The 15,524-nt window shown below is 35.7% G+C and overlaps 1 protein-coding gene across 2 annotated transcripts in view; it reads right to left on the bottom strand.

Moving 5' to 3' along the window:
• Nucleotides 1-9,157: 9,157 nt before the first annotated feature.
• BLOC1S5 (biogenesis of lysosomal organelles complex 1 subunit 5) overlaps nt 9,158-15,524 on the bottom strand; it is a 42,796-nt gene continuing 36,429 nt past the window's right edge. For both annotated transcript variants that reach the window (XM_044917418.1, XM_021696996.2), the window contains one exon: nt 9,158-10,696. In XM_044917418.1, the coding sequence (XP_044773353.1) occupies nt 10,678-10,696 (19 nt within the window). In that variant the 3' untranslated portion in view covers nt 9,158-10,677. The remainder of the gene's footprint in view (nt 10,697-15,524) is intronic.

Genomic DNA, 15,524 nt, shown 5'->3' on the forward strand with positions numbered 1-15,524 from the left:
GATCATGACCTGAGCCGAAGGCAGACGCTTAACGACTGAGCCACCCAGGCGCCCCTATAAACTATTTTCTTAAAAAAGGTAACATTTCCAAAAAAGCTGTTTAAGCCTTTCAGGGTACATTAAGTTTTTTTAAAAAGTGATTTGACTTGTGGCTTTCTTTTCAAATTCTCTACAAATATATATATATATATATTTTTTAAAGATTTTATTTATTTATTTGAGAGAGAGCACATGAGAGGGGGGAGGGTCAGAGGGAGAAGCAGACTCCCCGCCGAGCAGGGAGCCCGATGCGGGACTCGATCCCGGGACTCCAGGATCATGACCTGAGCCGAAGGCAGTCGCTCAACCAACTGAGCCACCCAGGCGCCCCTCTACAAATATATTTTAAGGGAATGCATTATATTAAACCTTAAAAACATTTAGAACATATTTTCTTTGTAGAATTGTAATTTTTGCAATATAAGCAATTTCATAGAAGTCGAGAATTACATCTATGCAATAGAGAAACTTTTAAACTCAATCTAGCTAACCTCATATATTGACTTTTTTCTCTCAGCTTTATTGATATATAATTGACATAGAACATTACATTAGTTTCAGGTGTACAACGTGATGTGATATATATATATATTGCAAAATGGTCACCACAGTAAGTTAACATCCACCATTTCACAGTTATAAAATTCTTTTCTTGTGATGAGAGCTTTTAAGATCTATTCCCTTAGCAACTTTCAAATACACAATATAGTACTATTAATTACAGTCACCATGCTGTACATCTCATGACCTAATTTATTTTCTAACGGGTTTGTAATTTTTGACCCCCTTTGCCCATTTTACTCACTCCCCACCCCCACCTCTGGCAACCACCAGTCTGTTCAGTTTCTGTTTGATTTTTTTCTTTAGATTCTACATATAGGTGAGACCGTACAGTATTTGTCTTTCTCTAACTATATTATAATAAGCATTATTTTACTTATAATGCTCTTAAGGCCCATGTGAAAACTCATGTTTTCACAAATGACAAGATTACCTTCTTCTCTACAGCTGCTTAATATTCCATTGTGTATATATAATCGCATTTTCTTTTTCTATCCAACCACTGATGGATTTAGGTCATTTCCAGATCTTGGTTATTGTAAATACTGCAATGAACATAGGGGTGCAGATATCTCTTCCAGATAGTGATAAGGTTTCATTTAAATATATACCCAGATGTGGAACTGCTGGATCCTCTGGTAGTTCAAGTTTTAATTTTCCATACTGTTTTCCAGAGTGGCTGCACCAATTTACATTCCCACCAAGAGTGCATGAGGGTTCCCTTTTCTCCATTATCTTTGCCAACACTTACTATTTCTTGTCTAGCCACTCTAACAGGTGTGAGGTAATGTCTCATTGTGATTTTGATTTGCATTTCTCTGATAATTAGTGATGTTGAACACCTCTTTAGGCACCTGTGGGCCATTTGTATGACTTTCTTGGAAAGTTGTCTATTCAGTTCCTCTGACCATTTTTTACTGAATTTTTGCTTTTATGCTATTGCGTTGTAGGAGTTCTTTATATATTTTGAATATCAACCTTTTATCAGATACGATTTGCAAATATTTTCTCCCATTCCACAGTTTTCATTTTATTGATGTACAGAAGCTTTTTAAAGTAGTCTTACTTTTTGCTTTTGGTATCAAATACAAAAAAATCATCAAATGTCAAAGAGCTTACCCCTGTGCCATCTTCCAGGGGCTTTATGGTTATAGGTTATGCAACGAAGTCTTTAATCCATTTTAATTTTTGTGTATGGTATAAAATAGTGATCTAGTTTCATTCTTTTTTGGATGTGGCTGTCCAGTTTTCCCAACACCATTTACTTAAGAGACTATCCTTTCCCCATTGTATATTCCTGATTCGTCATAAATTAAATAACCATATGGTCACATATGGTCACATATACATGCAGGTTTATGTCTGGGCTCTGCTCTCTATTCTTTCCACTGATGTATGTGTCTGTTTTTATGCCAATCCCATACTGTTTTGATTACTATAGCTTTGTAACATACTTTGAAATAAAGTGTGATGCTTCCAGCCTTGTTCTTCTTTTTCAAGATTGCTTTAGCTACTCAGGGTGTTTTGTGGTTCCATACTAATTTTAGGATTCTTCTATTTCTGTGAAAAAATGCCATTGGAATTTTGTTAGGGACTAACACAATCTAGCTAACACATATCATCTACAGTAATCATTCTGAATTTGGGTAGTACAGACATTTTTATAAATTGTTTAAGTCTTCCAATCCTTCAGCACGGATCATCCTTCCATTTATTTATGTCTTCTTCAATTTCTTTCAACGATGTCTGGTTTTCAGTGTACAAATCTTGTACATCTGGTTAAATTTATTCCTGGGTATTTTATTCTTTTTGATGCAGTTTTAAGTGGGATTGTTTTAATTTCACTTTCTGATTTCTCTTACTTTCTTGTTGTTAGTGTATAGAAACACAACTGATTTTTGTGATTTTATATCCTGTAACTTTACTGAATTTGTTGATTAGTTCTAATAGTTTTTTGGTGAAATCTTCAGGGATTTTTGACATATCATGAAAGAAATAAAATTTGCAGATGACACTGACTTCTTTTATAGTCAAATTTTTCACCCATACATGGTGGATAAATTATTTGCTATGAAGGCTAAACTTCTCCAGGCCTGCCTGGTCTCAATCAAACTTGATTTTCTTTTTTTACGTTTAAGGGAGGAAAACAATTATTCCAAAGGAATAATGGGAACCACATATTCTGTATTCACTTCCATTTTTAAAAAGTATTAATACTGCCCATGTTGACTGTGGAGTGGTTTTGCTGGCCAGGAGGGCTAAATGCATTGCAATGGGCTTGTATTCCCTTTAAGTGAAGGCTGGACCACTCTGGCTCGGTGTGTGTTTGTTGACAGTTCTCAGCGACCTCAAATCATACAGCAGTCTGTTCCCTAGTGGCATTTATCGGCCTTTTAACCTTGGCCACACTCATATTATTTTTTTTTTTTTAAGATTTTATTTATTTGACAGAGAGAGACAGCGAGAGAGGGAACACAAGCAGGGGGAGTGGGAGAGGAAGAAGCAGGCTTCCCGAGGAGAAGGGAGCCCAATGCGGGGCTCGATCCCAGGACCCTGGATCATGACCTGAGCCGCAGGCAGACGCTTTAACGACTGAGCCACCCAGGCGCCCCTGTAGGCAACATAATTATTGATAGAGTGTCTTAAGTTCTTTTTCTCATGTACGTGTTTACATTTCAAAGTGCATTTTTTTAAAAGATTTTATTTATTTATTTTTTTGGCAGAGAGAGAGAGAGAGCGAGAGAGGGAACACAAGCAGGGGGAGTGGGAGAGGGAGATGCAGGCTTCCTGCTAAGCAGGGAGCCCGATGCGGGGCTCGATCCCAGGACCCTGGGACCATGACCTGAGCTAAAGCCAAACGCTTAACGACTGAGCCACCCAGGCGCCCCATATTATTTTCTATCCTGTGGCACAGTCTGAAACAGTAGTAAATACCTTTAGTAATTCAGAATATTTTAAAAGACAGAAATTTCACATATTGAAACTTACTAATCTTTGGTTAAATTTCACATGTTGACTTATTAATCTTTGTAGTACATGAAGCATTCTTTTTTTAAAAAAAATTTTTTTTAAAGAAAAATTGAGGGACACATCTATACCGTGGATTTTCATGACATTTATGGATTAAAAAAAAAAAAACAAAAGAATTATTTATCTAGCTAATGTTGCTGGCTCAATGTTAGGTGAGCAAAACACTATATTCCCTGTATTTCTACCACTTTACTTTTTTTCCAAAGAACAAACTGTATAAGTCTTGGTTACAAGGATGAAGTAAGATTAAATTACACATAAGGCACTTAAAAGTACAATGTAAACTGTAATCTATAAGCTGTGTTATACAAATGTGAGTATTGGTTACTTATCTTAAATCAATTTTGATTATTTCTGCAGAGACCATCTGAATCTTGAATTTTTGTGAGGATCAGACGTTAGTGTACTTATTAATTCACCGCTCTGGGCAGTGCATCACATGTGAAAATGTCAGTTTCTTTTTTTTTATGGAACATAAATATGAAAATATCAGAGGAAATACTGCTTTGTTAATTTTGCCAGATCAATCACAAGAAAGCACTGCTTTTAAGTTAATTTTAAAAATGAGAAGGAAGAGCAGGTAGTGATATGACTGATTTTTAACCTTCCATTCATTCTGTGACCTTGAGTTGCACGTTATTAATATCCGTATTTACTGGAGTCGAAAATTAATGAAATGATTTTAAAACTTTTCTGAAGGACTAAGAACTACTAGAAAATACATGTTCTATAATGGTAGCTTCAAATATTTTAACTGAATGAATATTTAAAATATTTTTCTGGTATTTTTCATCCTGAGATACAGACTTACAGCACCAAATGGCAAAAAAGGAACCTCTAGGGTAGTTTCAGGAAAGGAAGTCATTATGCTAAATTCCAAAGCAATAAAACCCTCTACTTTTAATTTGCACCAGAACCTAATACATCAAAATAAATGTACATTAAGAAACAGTTCAGAAAGTGAATGGAAGTGTTCAGATGGAAAGCCTACATGTTCCAGGAGCAAAGAAGAGAATCTACGATGTATCCGGGAAGCATCTGTGACTCCTCCAGGTTTTTAGGGCACTTCTTGTTTAATACCACAGATCTAACCTCTAACTACATATCCATTTATTTACATATTCACAAACCACAGTAATGTCCTAAAAAGAAAATAATCCAAAATGAAGTATTCAGATAAAAGTGATCCAGGTTCAGAACAAGACTACTATATTCTTACTCGTCTTCAGTAGCTCACAAGCAGTAAAAAGAAAGAATCCAACAGAAGTAATAGAAATAATCAAATTAGTTCGCAGATAATAAATAATCAAATGGACAATATTTGGCACAATAATTAAAAACGAAACATATCGCTTTTTATACCAGAATATGGACATTTCTTTTGGAGGTAAATTTTAATATAATAAAATCAACACATACTTGTTTAACATGCTATTTCTGTACAGGGAAATCTCACTAGCTACTGAATATCAAGAACACTGGTGAAAAAATTTAACTATTTTTTTTTTTATTCATGGCTGAGTAATGGTAAATAAATGGAAACAACTGAAGGCAGATAGGAGTGAAATTCCATACCATAATTCAGACTGGGAATTAGTAACTGTCCTAAAGACATTTCTCCACTCCTGTAGCCTAGAAGGGCCCCAGTTTTAAGGAGCCATGTCTACACGGGCGACAGGAATTACACAGTCCGGGGCTGTATTAGTCTCCTCTGACTGCCGTAACAAAATACTACAGATGGGGTAGCTTAAACAAAAGTGATCTGTTACCTCACAGTTCTGGAGGCAGTAAGTCCACAATCACAATTCCAGAAAATTCAATTTCTGGTGAGGCTTGCAGATGGCCAATTCTTGCTGTGTCCTCATATGAACTTTTCTGTGTGTGCAAGTGCAGAGAGAGTGCTCTGTTGTCTCTTCTTTTCAGAAGGATGCTGTGTTATGGGATTAGGGCTCCACTTCATTTAACCTTACTTACCTCCTTAAAGGCGCTTATCTCCAAACACAATCACTTTGGGGGTTTGGGCTTCAACATATTAATTTGGTGGGACACAATTCAGTTCATAACAGGGACTGAGCTGGATGAAGAGTAGGACTGATGAACCCCCAAAGGGTACCACTCTCAATGAGTAAACTAGAAAATACCTCAGTGTGCCCTTCTTAACTCCAAGTAGATCTGTCGAGAAAAGTCTCCTCTAGGAATGCTGACACTCACATATGTTCGAGGATGAAGTTCACACTACCTGTGAGTAAGTGTACGTGCATGTGTGTGTGCACTCAATGAAGGATAGGGGAGAAAGAGGAAGGAAACCCAAGATGAAAACTGAAGTGATCCAGGGTTGGTCGTGCCCCAAGAAACAAACTGGTAGTTCAAGAAACAGAAAAACAGTATCTTCTCTATGGGAACATATTTTAAATAAAAATTCCCCAAAATAAAGTTTAGAAGAATACCAATTCAACCAAAATCACTGATCTTATTAGAAAACAAATCACCGTAACTGTTTCAGACAAAACAACATATACAAATTTAGATTTAGAGCCACAAAAAAGGAGAAAAATATGAAATTATCATATATAGAACGTAAGTACATTTAATATGTTTTAAGAAAAGAGAAAGAGGAAACAATGGAACTATCCCAAATGACCAGGAATGTTTGAGAAAGAAACAAACAATTCTTTGGAAATGAAAAAAACAACTGTAATTAAAAACTCAATAGGTTATAAATAGGTTAGAGATGGTGTGAACACAAGAATTAGGGAACTGGAAAACAGATTTAAAGAAACTATCCAGAATTCAACACACTGAAGAAAAAGAGACAGAAAATATGAAACAGATATAAGAGATACAAAGAACAGAATGTGATGATTTCCTACAGGAGAGAATAGAGAGAATGAGCGATATGCAATATTTAAAAGAGATAATGGTTGAAAATTTTCCAGACTTCATGAAAAGCACTAATTTTCAGGTTTAGGAAGCTCAATGAATGCGTACAGTATAATAAAAAGAAGTTAAAAAAGAAATACTGGAATAGGGGCGCCTGGGTGGCTCAGTCGTTAAGCGTCTGCCTTCGGCTCAGGTCATGATCCCAGGGTCCTGGGATCGAGCCCCACGTCGGGCTCCCTGCTCGGCGGGAAGCCTGCTTCTCCCTCCCCCACTCCCCCTGCTTGTGTTCCCTCTCTCGCTGTGTCTCTCTCTGTCAAATAAATAAATAAAATCTTAAAAAAAAAAAAATACTGGAATAAAAAATAAAAGAAATCCACATTGTGTTACAATGACTTTAATTATAAAACACCAAAGATAAAAACTGTAAACAATGTGAGACAGATTAGCTTCAAAGGATTAACTTCAAAGGAATACTGATCAGACTACAACTATTTCAGAAGCAACAACGAAAGCAAGAAGACAATGAAAGAATATCACTAAATACTGAGGGAAAATAACCATCAATCCATCCATCTAGAATTGTAGAGCCAGCTACCTTTCAAGGATAGTAAAATGATAAACTGTGGGTAAGTCTAAATAAATACTGACTGTATACAATAAAATAGCTATTTTTGGAGTTAAACTGAGATAAATTAAAATTCTAGGCACTAACTGATTGAGGAATCAAACTCTTCAGAAGTCTCTGGTGTTTAGGAAGACAGTAAAGATACTAACTTTAGATTTTGTTAACTATGCAGATTAAATTTCTTGGTAAGCACTAAAAGTTAAAAATTGAGTTTTACCTTCTAAACTAGTAGAGGGAGGATAAACAGGAAAACAAAATGGAAATTGATCTATAAGAAAGCAAAAACAAACAAAACAATGGGCAGTGAAGAAACAGAAAACGTAGGACAAAAAGCACAAAAGATGATACAAATGAATCCTAATACATTAATAGTTTCAACAAATTTAAATGGATTAGATAGAAAGAAAAAAAATCCAGTTATAATTTTTAAGTTACAAATACTAACTAGCTGATGTGTGTAGCTTATGTAAATTAAAAAAAAAACACAGAATTAAAAGCAATAAAAAATGAAATAAAAACATTACTGGAAATAGAGGCTATGTCAACAAGATTCAGTTCTAAGCTTGGAAGATAAAAAATTCCAAAGTTGTATCTACCTAATAACAAAGCTTCAAAATACAGAAAACAAAAATTGATAGAATTACAGGAAGAATTAGAAAACTGACTAGAGTATGAAATTTCAAGTCATCTCAGAATCTGAGGGATTACATAGAAGGAAAACAACAGTAAAACAGAGATAATTGGAACGACACAGTAAGTTTGGTCTAATGGATACCCAACAACTGGAAAACAGCGTATGTTCAAGTGCTAATGAAACACAAAAACTAACAATATTTTAGGTCATACGGGAAATAAAAGAATTTCAACGTATCAGTCTTACACCAAACCATTCTCTAACCACAATCCAATTAAAGAATAAATCAACAACAAGAACAATTTAAAAATCTACAGGTTAAGAAATGAAAAAAACACCCATAAATACGTAAGTCAAAAAAAAAAAGAAATCATAATGAAAAATAGAAAATACTTAGACCTTAAGAATATATATATATATATATTTTTAAAGATTTTATTTATTTATTTGAGATAGAGAGAATGAGAGAGAGAGAGCACATGAGAGGGGGGAGGGTCAGAGGGAGAAGCAGGGAGCCCGATGCGGGACTCCATCCAGGGACTCCAGGATCATGACCTGAGCCGAAGGCAGTCGCTTAACCAACTGAGCCACCCAGGAGCCCCAAGAATATTTTTATAATACTTTAAAAAGGCAGAATGTTACTTCACTTGATCATTACAAAATAATCCTGTGAGCTATGCAGAACCCATTTTATCTCTGCTCAACAGCATAAACAGAAATGTTGTAAATTATGTAATTATTAAAGTTAATTTTTATATGCAAATAAAATATCTATCAAAAGTGATTTGGAAACTGGGAAATATAAGTGAAAATATTAAGGGGAAGGCAAACCAACCGTCTCTTTTACACACTATGTTGATTAGCTAACAAAGTTACAAAGGAAGAATTTAGTATCTTAATGTTGACAGTTCAAAAAGCTTACCAATTCATTTTGGTTTAAGAAGTCCTTTAGATCCTTATATAAAATATACAAACTTATACAGTATTTATTATTCGTATGAGAGGAACAAACACTATCAGAAACCTTTGCTGCACAAGAGGAATAGCCACTTTTGCTAGCACATTTGCTCTCACACACACAGTCCTGATTTCTCGCATCTGTTCAAATGGTGCGCTGGCAATTAATAGCATTCCAAAAACTGCCTACAGTACAAAGGGAATTTTCATTTAAGGTTCCCCTCCCTTTTCATGTGTGGGCTATTTTTGGAAGTATGGTTTTATTTTTTTCCATCCACTGAAAGAGAATTAAGAAAATTCCAACATGCCTTAGTGTCAGCAAGTGCTCTTTTTAGTCCAGGTACCAGAGAATGATTGATGAACCTGTCAAGCCTACAGTAGCAGACAGAGAAAGTTGGCAGAAGTTCAGTGTTATTGAAAGAAATCTCAAATACTTATTTCATCTCCTCTATTAACTTTAATCACATTTTCAACATGCAGCCAAGAATGAAGCTTTACAGTAAGCCATAAATTTACACAAGCAAGCACTGTCACTTTTCTGCAGTAGCAACACTGAGATAACACAAGAGAGTTGGGTATTTTCTTTCTTGTGCCTTTCTTTACTGGAGAGCAATAAAAAATATTTGAAAGATTTATCCATACCTTGAATTCATTCGCCATAAATCTCAGAAATTATTGCATTTAATTTTGCTTGGTTTATGGCAAATAAAAAAATCAACTTAGTTTCTCAATTAGACTGTTAAATGCAGATTTTTTAAAGATCACAGTGATGACAGAATTGGTACATGTTTCATCATAATACACCTGCTTATGAGAACAGACATTAAACACTAAAAAAGGATTTACATTTAACATGGATCATTTGCCATGTGGGCAAACACTTCTGGTTTATTCAGAGCCAGAATCTTTATACGGTTCCAGAGGGACTCCTTGGCAGATTTTGCTGATTACTCATTATACAGTTGAAACATGTATAGACGTTATTTATCTTACAAAGCTTACCCACAGCAAAACAGACACAAAAATGAGGTAAATACCATGGACAAGATTATGGTTCTTGGAAAGGCTAAACGTCAAATATATTTTTGGTAAGCTTTTCCTTCTAAGTATGTTTTAAAAGCTGAAAATATTAAGTGCTGGAAGGCCACAAAACTTAGCAAGTGTGTTTTGTCATTCAGTGAAACACTTGGCATTGTGCCGTACTACAAGATCTGTAACCTTTCCCAATGGGCAGTTCAAAGACCAACGTGGCCATCCTTGTCTCAGCAGAGAAAAGGTTGTACCTCTCACCTCTCTTAAATATGATCTCTGCTCTAAAGACAGTTGTTTTTGTCCACATTACTCATGGAATAACACTGTATACATTCTTCCAATAACCAAGGATGTTATGACAGTAGCTATTCTATCCCCTTCTAAGCCACAATAACTAATACTCACCCTCTATGAGAAAGAATTAAATTATTTTTCTAAGAAGCCTATACTTACAGTCCTCCGAGATAATCAATGGAAAAGACACCCAATTCTGATTAACAAAAAGCAAATTTATCCCATTTTTCCTCCTATCCTCCCCATTCAAATAATCATATATAGGCACTTAAAACTGGAAAGATGTAGCACTCTTCTTCTATTAAACAATTAAGACTCCAGTAGGACTTACTTTCTTCTGATGTAAGAGTGCCACTGAATATATTGCTAAGCTTGAAGCAGAGGCTAAATGGTTTGGTGGGAACAGTTTTTTGGGGCGAAGTTAATGTTTTCTTATTAAATTGTCACTGTTGTGGTTAAAGTTCTTAAAAGGTTGAAAATTTTGCTAGGTCCTTCTCCATGTCGGCATATTGTTCTTTAAGCCTCTCCGTGGCTTTTCTGTGTTCTTCATCCACTTCAGCCTGTCTGCTGTGTTGTTCTTTCATGAAATCTTCCCACTGGATTATATGCTGTTTTTCACTAGCTATTAAATGGTCATTAAGAATCTGAGAAAAGAAATTTGAAAGTCACATGACATTGTCCAGACAATTATTCCTCTATGCAGAAGAGACAAACATAACTTTACCTCTTGGTATGTGGCTACTACAGCTTGAAAGTCACAGTGCTAAAACTGCATCACAGTTTTAATGTCCAACAAGAACATGACAAATTAGAAATGTGTAAGGCTTCTTTACTATGACTGAACATGGATGGGTAATCATATTTCTGAAATTTCAATAATGTCTAGTATCTTTAAATGATAAAATCAAATAAAACCCAAGTAAATTTTCATGCCTCTATTTCTTCTCAAATTCCACTTAACTGTATTTAATATTTAAATCAAGTTTAAAGAATATATGCCCAAAGAATCATTATTATGAGAAATCAAGATGCATGTCTTACATAAAATATTTTTTCGATGCATTAAAAAATATTTTAAATTCAAAAAAAATTGTGGGGTGCCTGGGTGGCTCAGTCGGTTAAGTGCCTTCAGCTCAGGTCATTATCTCAGGGTCCTGGGATGGAGAGCCCTGCGCATCAGGCTCCCTGCTCAGCGGGGAGCCTGCTTCTCCCTCTCCCGCTGCCCCTCCCCCTGCTGTACTCTCTCTCTCTCTCTGTCAAATAAATGAATAAAAAATCTTTTACAGAAAATTTAAAAACAGATTTTAAATCTAAAAAAGATTTAGAGGCATAGATTATTAATCACTGGAAGAGAACTCAAGACATCTCTTCTGGCTCAGTTCCATTCCTTAAAGTAAATAAATACCAAAAGCATCTGTGCAAATATCTTAAGTTCTTGAGATGTCCCTTAATATTTCTATATGAAGATGAAAAAATTTTCTTTTGACTACCATGCTAAAGATAAAACAATGTATAAGTGAAAAAGGCGTAAGTTTAGTACAATTTCAATTATCTTTGAATATGTACAACAAAGAAAAGCTAAACAGGAAAAGAGAGTATGAAAAATAGCTTTATATCCCTGCCTTAAATGTTCTACATACATGTCTTTAGAAGTCTGGATACAGACTAAGTTCTATTAAACAAACAAACAAAAACTGTGACAGATATAAACCATAAAAAGTTATAAAGCACCTAAAATCATTATAAATTCCAGCACTCTAATGAAAACAGGACACCTGGTATACTCACATACTGGTGCCCAGATGCTTGGTCACACCAAAAAGATAGCTAATAGGAAAAAAATGGGAACTGTTTTCATGCTGTCATCGTGTCCTTGCTGCTCCATTTTCTCTCTCATCTGAGATGATGATAAGCAGGATGAAAAGGTGGATAAATCCATCATTCTCTAAGTATCTCCGAAATGCATGGTTTTGCTACTTGTTTTGCATATCTTATCTACTCCTAAAAACTGCTCTTATAAAATTACATTATTTTCACTTTACAGATGAAGAAATTAAGGTTTAAGGACAGTAAATGTATTTCTCCATGGTCACTCAGCTATTAAGTTACAGATTCAAACTTAGGTCTTTGTGACACCCAATCTATGCCTTTTTTATCCAAAGTGTGAACTGGATCTTTCCAGAGGAAGGTTTACACAGGTAGGAAAAGTCTCTTTTACAAGACAAAAACAACTATTACAAGAGCTTTTTCCTGCCAACGTGATCTGACCTTCCTCTGCATGGAGGCTTTTCAAGTGAAAAGAGGTTGGAGTGAGTCTGAAGTTTGCGTTAAAGTCAAACATTCCCCTAAAATATGTGCCACAGACCCCTAGGATCTGCACAGGCACTACAGTGGTGGGGAGAGAGGGTTAGGGAGGGGTTTGCTGGTGGCAATAAATTTAGGAAACAGGTTAAACAAAATTCAGAACTTTACTTTTTAACTTTTCAGCCTCACGGATTGTAATTCTCCAAAAGATGAACAAAACATGGAGTTCATTAAACTCTTTTCATGGTACTTTAGCAAAAACTATTATATTCTAAGAGAAAAGTCACAGTCAGACTAAAGAGAGAAGAAAATGCAAATAAACTTTCTCAAAATGGGATCCTGCTTTAGCTGTAAATTATTTTTTAATAAATACAGAAAATACTAAACATGCACACTCAGATGTTGTTTAATAGATTTTTCTTTTCTTTTTATTCTCTTAAGATATGCACCATAATTGGCTCAGCCGACCCTGTGATTTGGACCACAAGGCAACGGCCCTGATTCCACTTCCCACCAGAGAGCACTTTTTCCAGTGCTACTCAATGGAAAAATGATGATTTGGGAAGCATATAAACCTCACTTCAAATTCTGGTTCACTTGCTACCAGCTGCATGACCCTGAGCAAGTTAAAGTTTCTTTAATTTTAAAATGAGGAAAATACTTTATACTCATAAATAAATATTTATGAAGACCAGAGGTATTACATGTCAAGTTCCTAGCTCACTGCCTGTGGAACTTAATGAAAATTAGTATCACTATTATACAAATTATAAGCAAAACATCTAGAAGGAAGATCAAACCACTTTTTATCTTCCCTATTTTTTGACCTTTAATTTTAATAATTTTTTATTTTAATTTAATAAATTAATAATTTACTTAAGATTTTATTTATTTGAGAGAGGGAGAGACCCCGTGTGTGCGTGTGCACACATGTGTCGGGGGAGGGGGCAGAGGGTGAGGGAGAAGCAGGCACCGACTGAGCAGGGAGCCCAAGGCAGGGCTCCATCCCAGGACCCCAGGATCATGACCTGGGCTGAAGGCAGACACTTAACTGACTGAGCCACCGAGGCATTCCTAGTTTTAATAATTCAATTTCAGCAATAGCTTCTTGTAATAATTTGAACAATACAGGCAACTCAAATAAAAGTGAGTTTCCCCTTCCCGTTCCTATTCTCAATTCAATCCTCCTTGATGATTCTACTATTTACCATTTGGCTCTAAGAAAAGAATTTAAGATGTCACTAATTATCAGTATGTCTACTTTGTAGTTTCAGAATATTATGACTAAAAACATATATATCCAACTAGCTTTTTCATGTAAGATAGATCACTTCTTGGCCTCACAGTTCAGGTGAAAAGAAGTTGAATGCTGACTACTCTCTAATCCAGCTGAAAATATAGTCTTGCTTTCTTACCAAGAAGTTCATGAAGTCACTCTTATTTTATCTTAGCTTCTCACTTTTAATAAAAGTAAGTGCTATGAGGGACGCCTGGGTGGCTCAGTCAGCTGAGTGTCTGCCTTCCACTCATGTCATGATCTCAGGGTCCTGGGATCGAGCCCCATATCCAGCTCCCAGCTCAGCGGGGAGTCTGCTTCTTCCTCTCCCTCTGCCTCTCCCCCTGCTTGTGCTCTCTCTCTTTCAAATGAATAAAAAAAAAAAAAATAAGTGTCATGCAATCTTGCATTCTTAACAATCAGTTTAAAAAAAAAAAAGGGCAGTTTCTATATTCATGTACTGACAATACCATACTCTTTGCATAAATAAATAACACTTGACTACCTGGAAATAACATCTATCTGAAATTTAGTTGAGAACTATATGGTAAGTCTTTTAATCCATCAAAAGAAAAAAAAGATACCAAAAAGTCCAATTACAAATACTGCAGTATTCATGAAAAGCTCTTTTGATTCTGAATTAACTTACCTTACTTTGCACACAGTTCTAATCATGTTAATTAACTGGTTTCCAAAAGTACACTGTATTAAAAGTCACAAATTAGAAAAGAAATGCTGATAAATGAGGTAGGAAGAAATGATAGGCATCAGCCTTGCGGGGAAGAAGAAAGATACAAAAACTTAGAACACACAGTATTTGAGGGCATTTCCTACAGAGAAACACTCTACCACCCTGAGGACACCCCCATATTCACCACAATGTAAAACTGTCTATTCTTAATAATTCCTAATTCGTAAAGAAATTTAGCCTAAAATTCTTTTTATGAAAACCAGAAAAGTATGAAATACGTTTTTAAAGATGTCCCCCCAAAATAAAGTTATAAAAGTGGTGTGCTTGAAGAAGATAAAACCTCAGCTTTGTGGTAAGCGTGGCTAGATGGAATGTTTCATTTTCTAAGATTCCTAGACCCATAAGGTTTTATTGTATGTAAGAGCAGAAAAATCCCCAATTAGCTGTATCTTACATATCACCTAGGCAAAAAGTTAGAAAGTATTGTATGAGAGGAGTGAAGGTTATACTAGGGTACAGCTATTCAAAATGTAAGGAAATGCAGTCTGGCCAGTTGCAACTTCACTGGAATAGAATGACAAGGAGCTGAGCAGCTGCTTCATCGAAAGCAGCACATAAGGCCCCTCCTAACAGACTGTCACAATACTTCCTCAACTCCACTGAAGCCATTCTGACGTCAGCGTGCGCCCCAGTTCATACACGAGGAAGTTACAGAAGCCAAGGACTTGGCCCGACATGCCAATCAATCTGTTCACAACTACAAAGAACTCTTGGAAATAAGGAAAAATCTTTTATAAATACTAAGCTAACTGCAGACGATCATCACCTGTGCACATCACCTTCAGAAACAGCAATTCTGCTTTTATGTTCAAGAAGTGGGGTTCTACGTGAGATTCAGTCTGAAGTAAGTGTTCCTTTAATTAAAACACATTTGAAAACAATGATCCGATCTAACTATAGTTAGAGTCACACAGCTTCATCTGAGTCTGATAGGAAGTGATAGCTCCCCACATACACACCAAATCCTTTCTCTAGTATCCTTTTTCCTGGCATTATTAATAGTTCAGTGAGTACTAAAGATTATTTCCTGATGTTTGTACAAATGCATCTCTTTAATAACAACACAATGAAGTCGCATTACACAGGAGGGTCTGCAGTTTTCTCTTTTCAGTAACGACACACCATGTACCAGGGGCACAGC

The sequence above is a fragment of the Neomonachus schauinslandi genome, chromosome 8 (assembly GCF_002201575.2).
Source record: "Neomonachus schauinslandi chromosome 8, ASM220157v2, whole genome shotgun sequence".
NCBI classification, from domain to species: domain Eukaryota; kingdom Metazoa; phylum Chordata; class Mammalia; order Carnivora; family Phocidae; genus Neomonachus; species Neomonachus schauinslandi.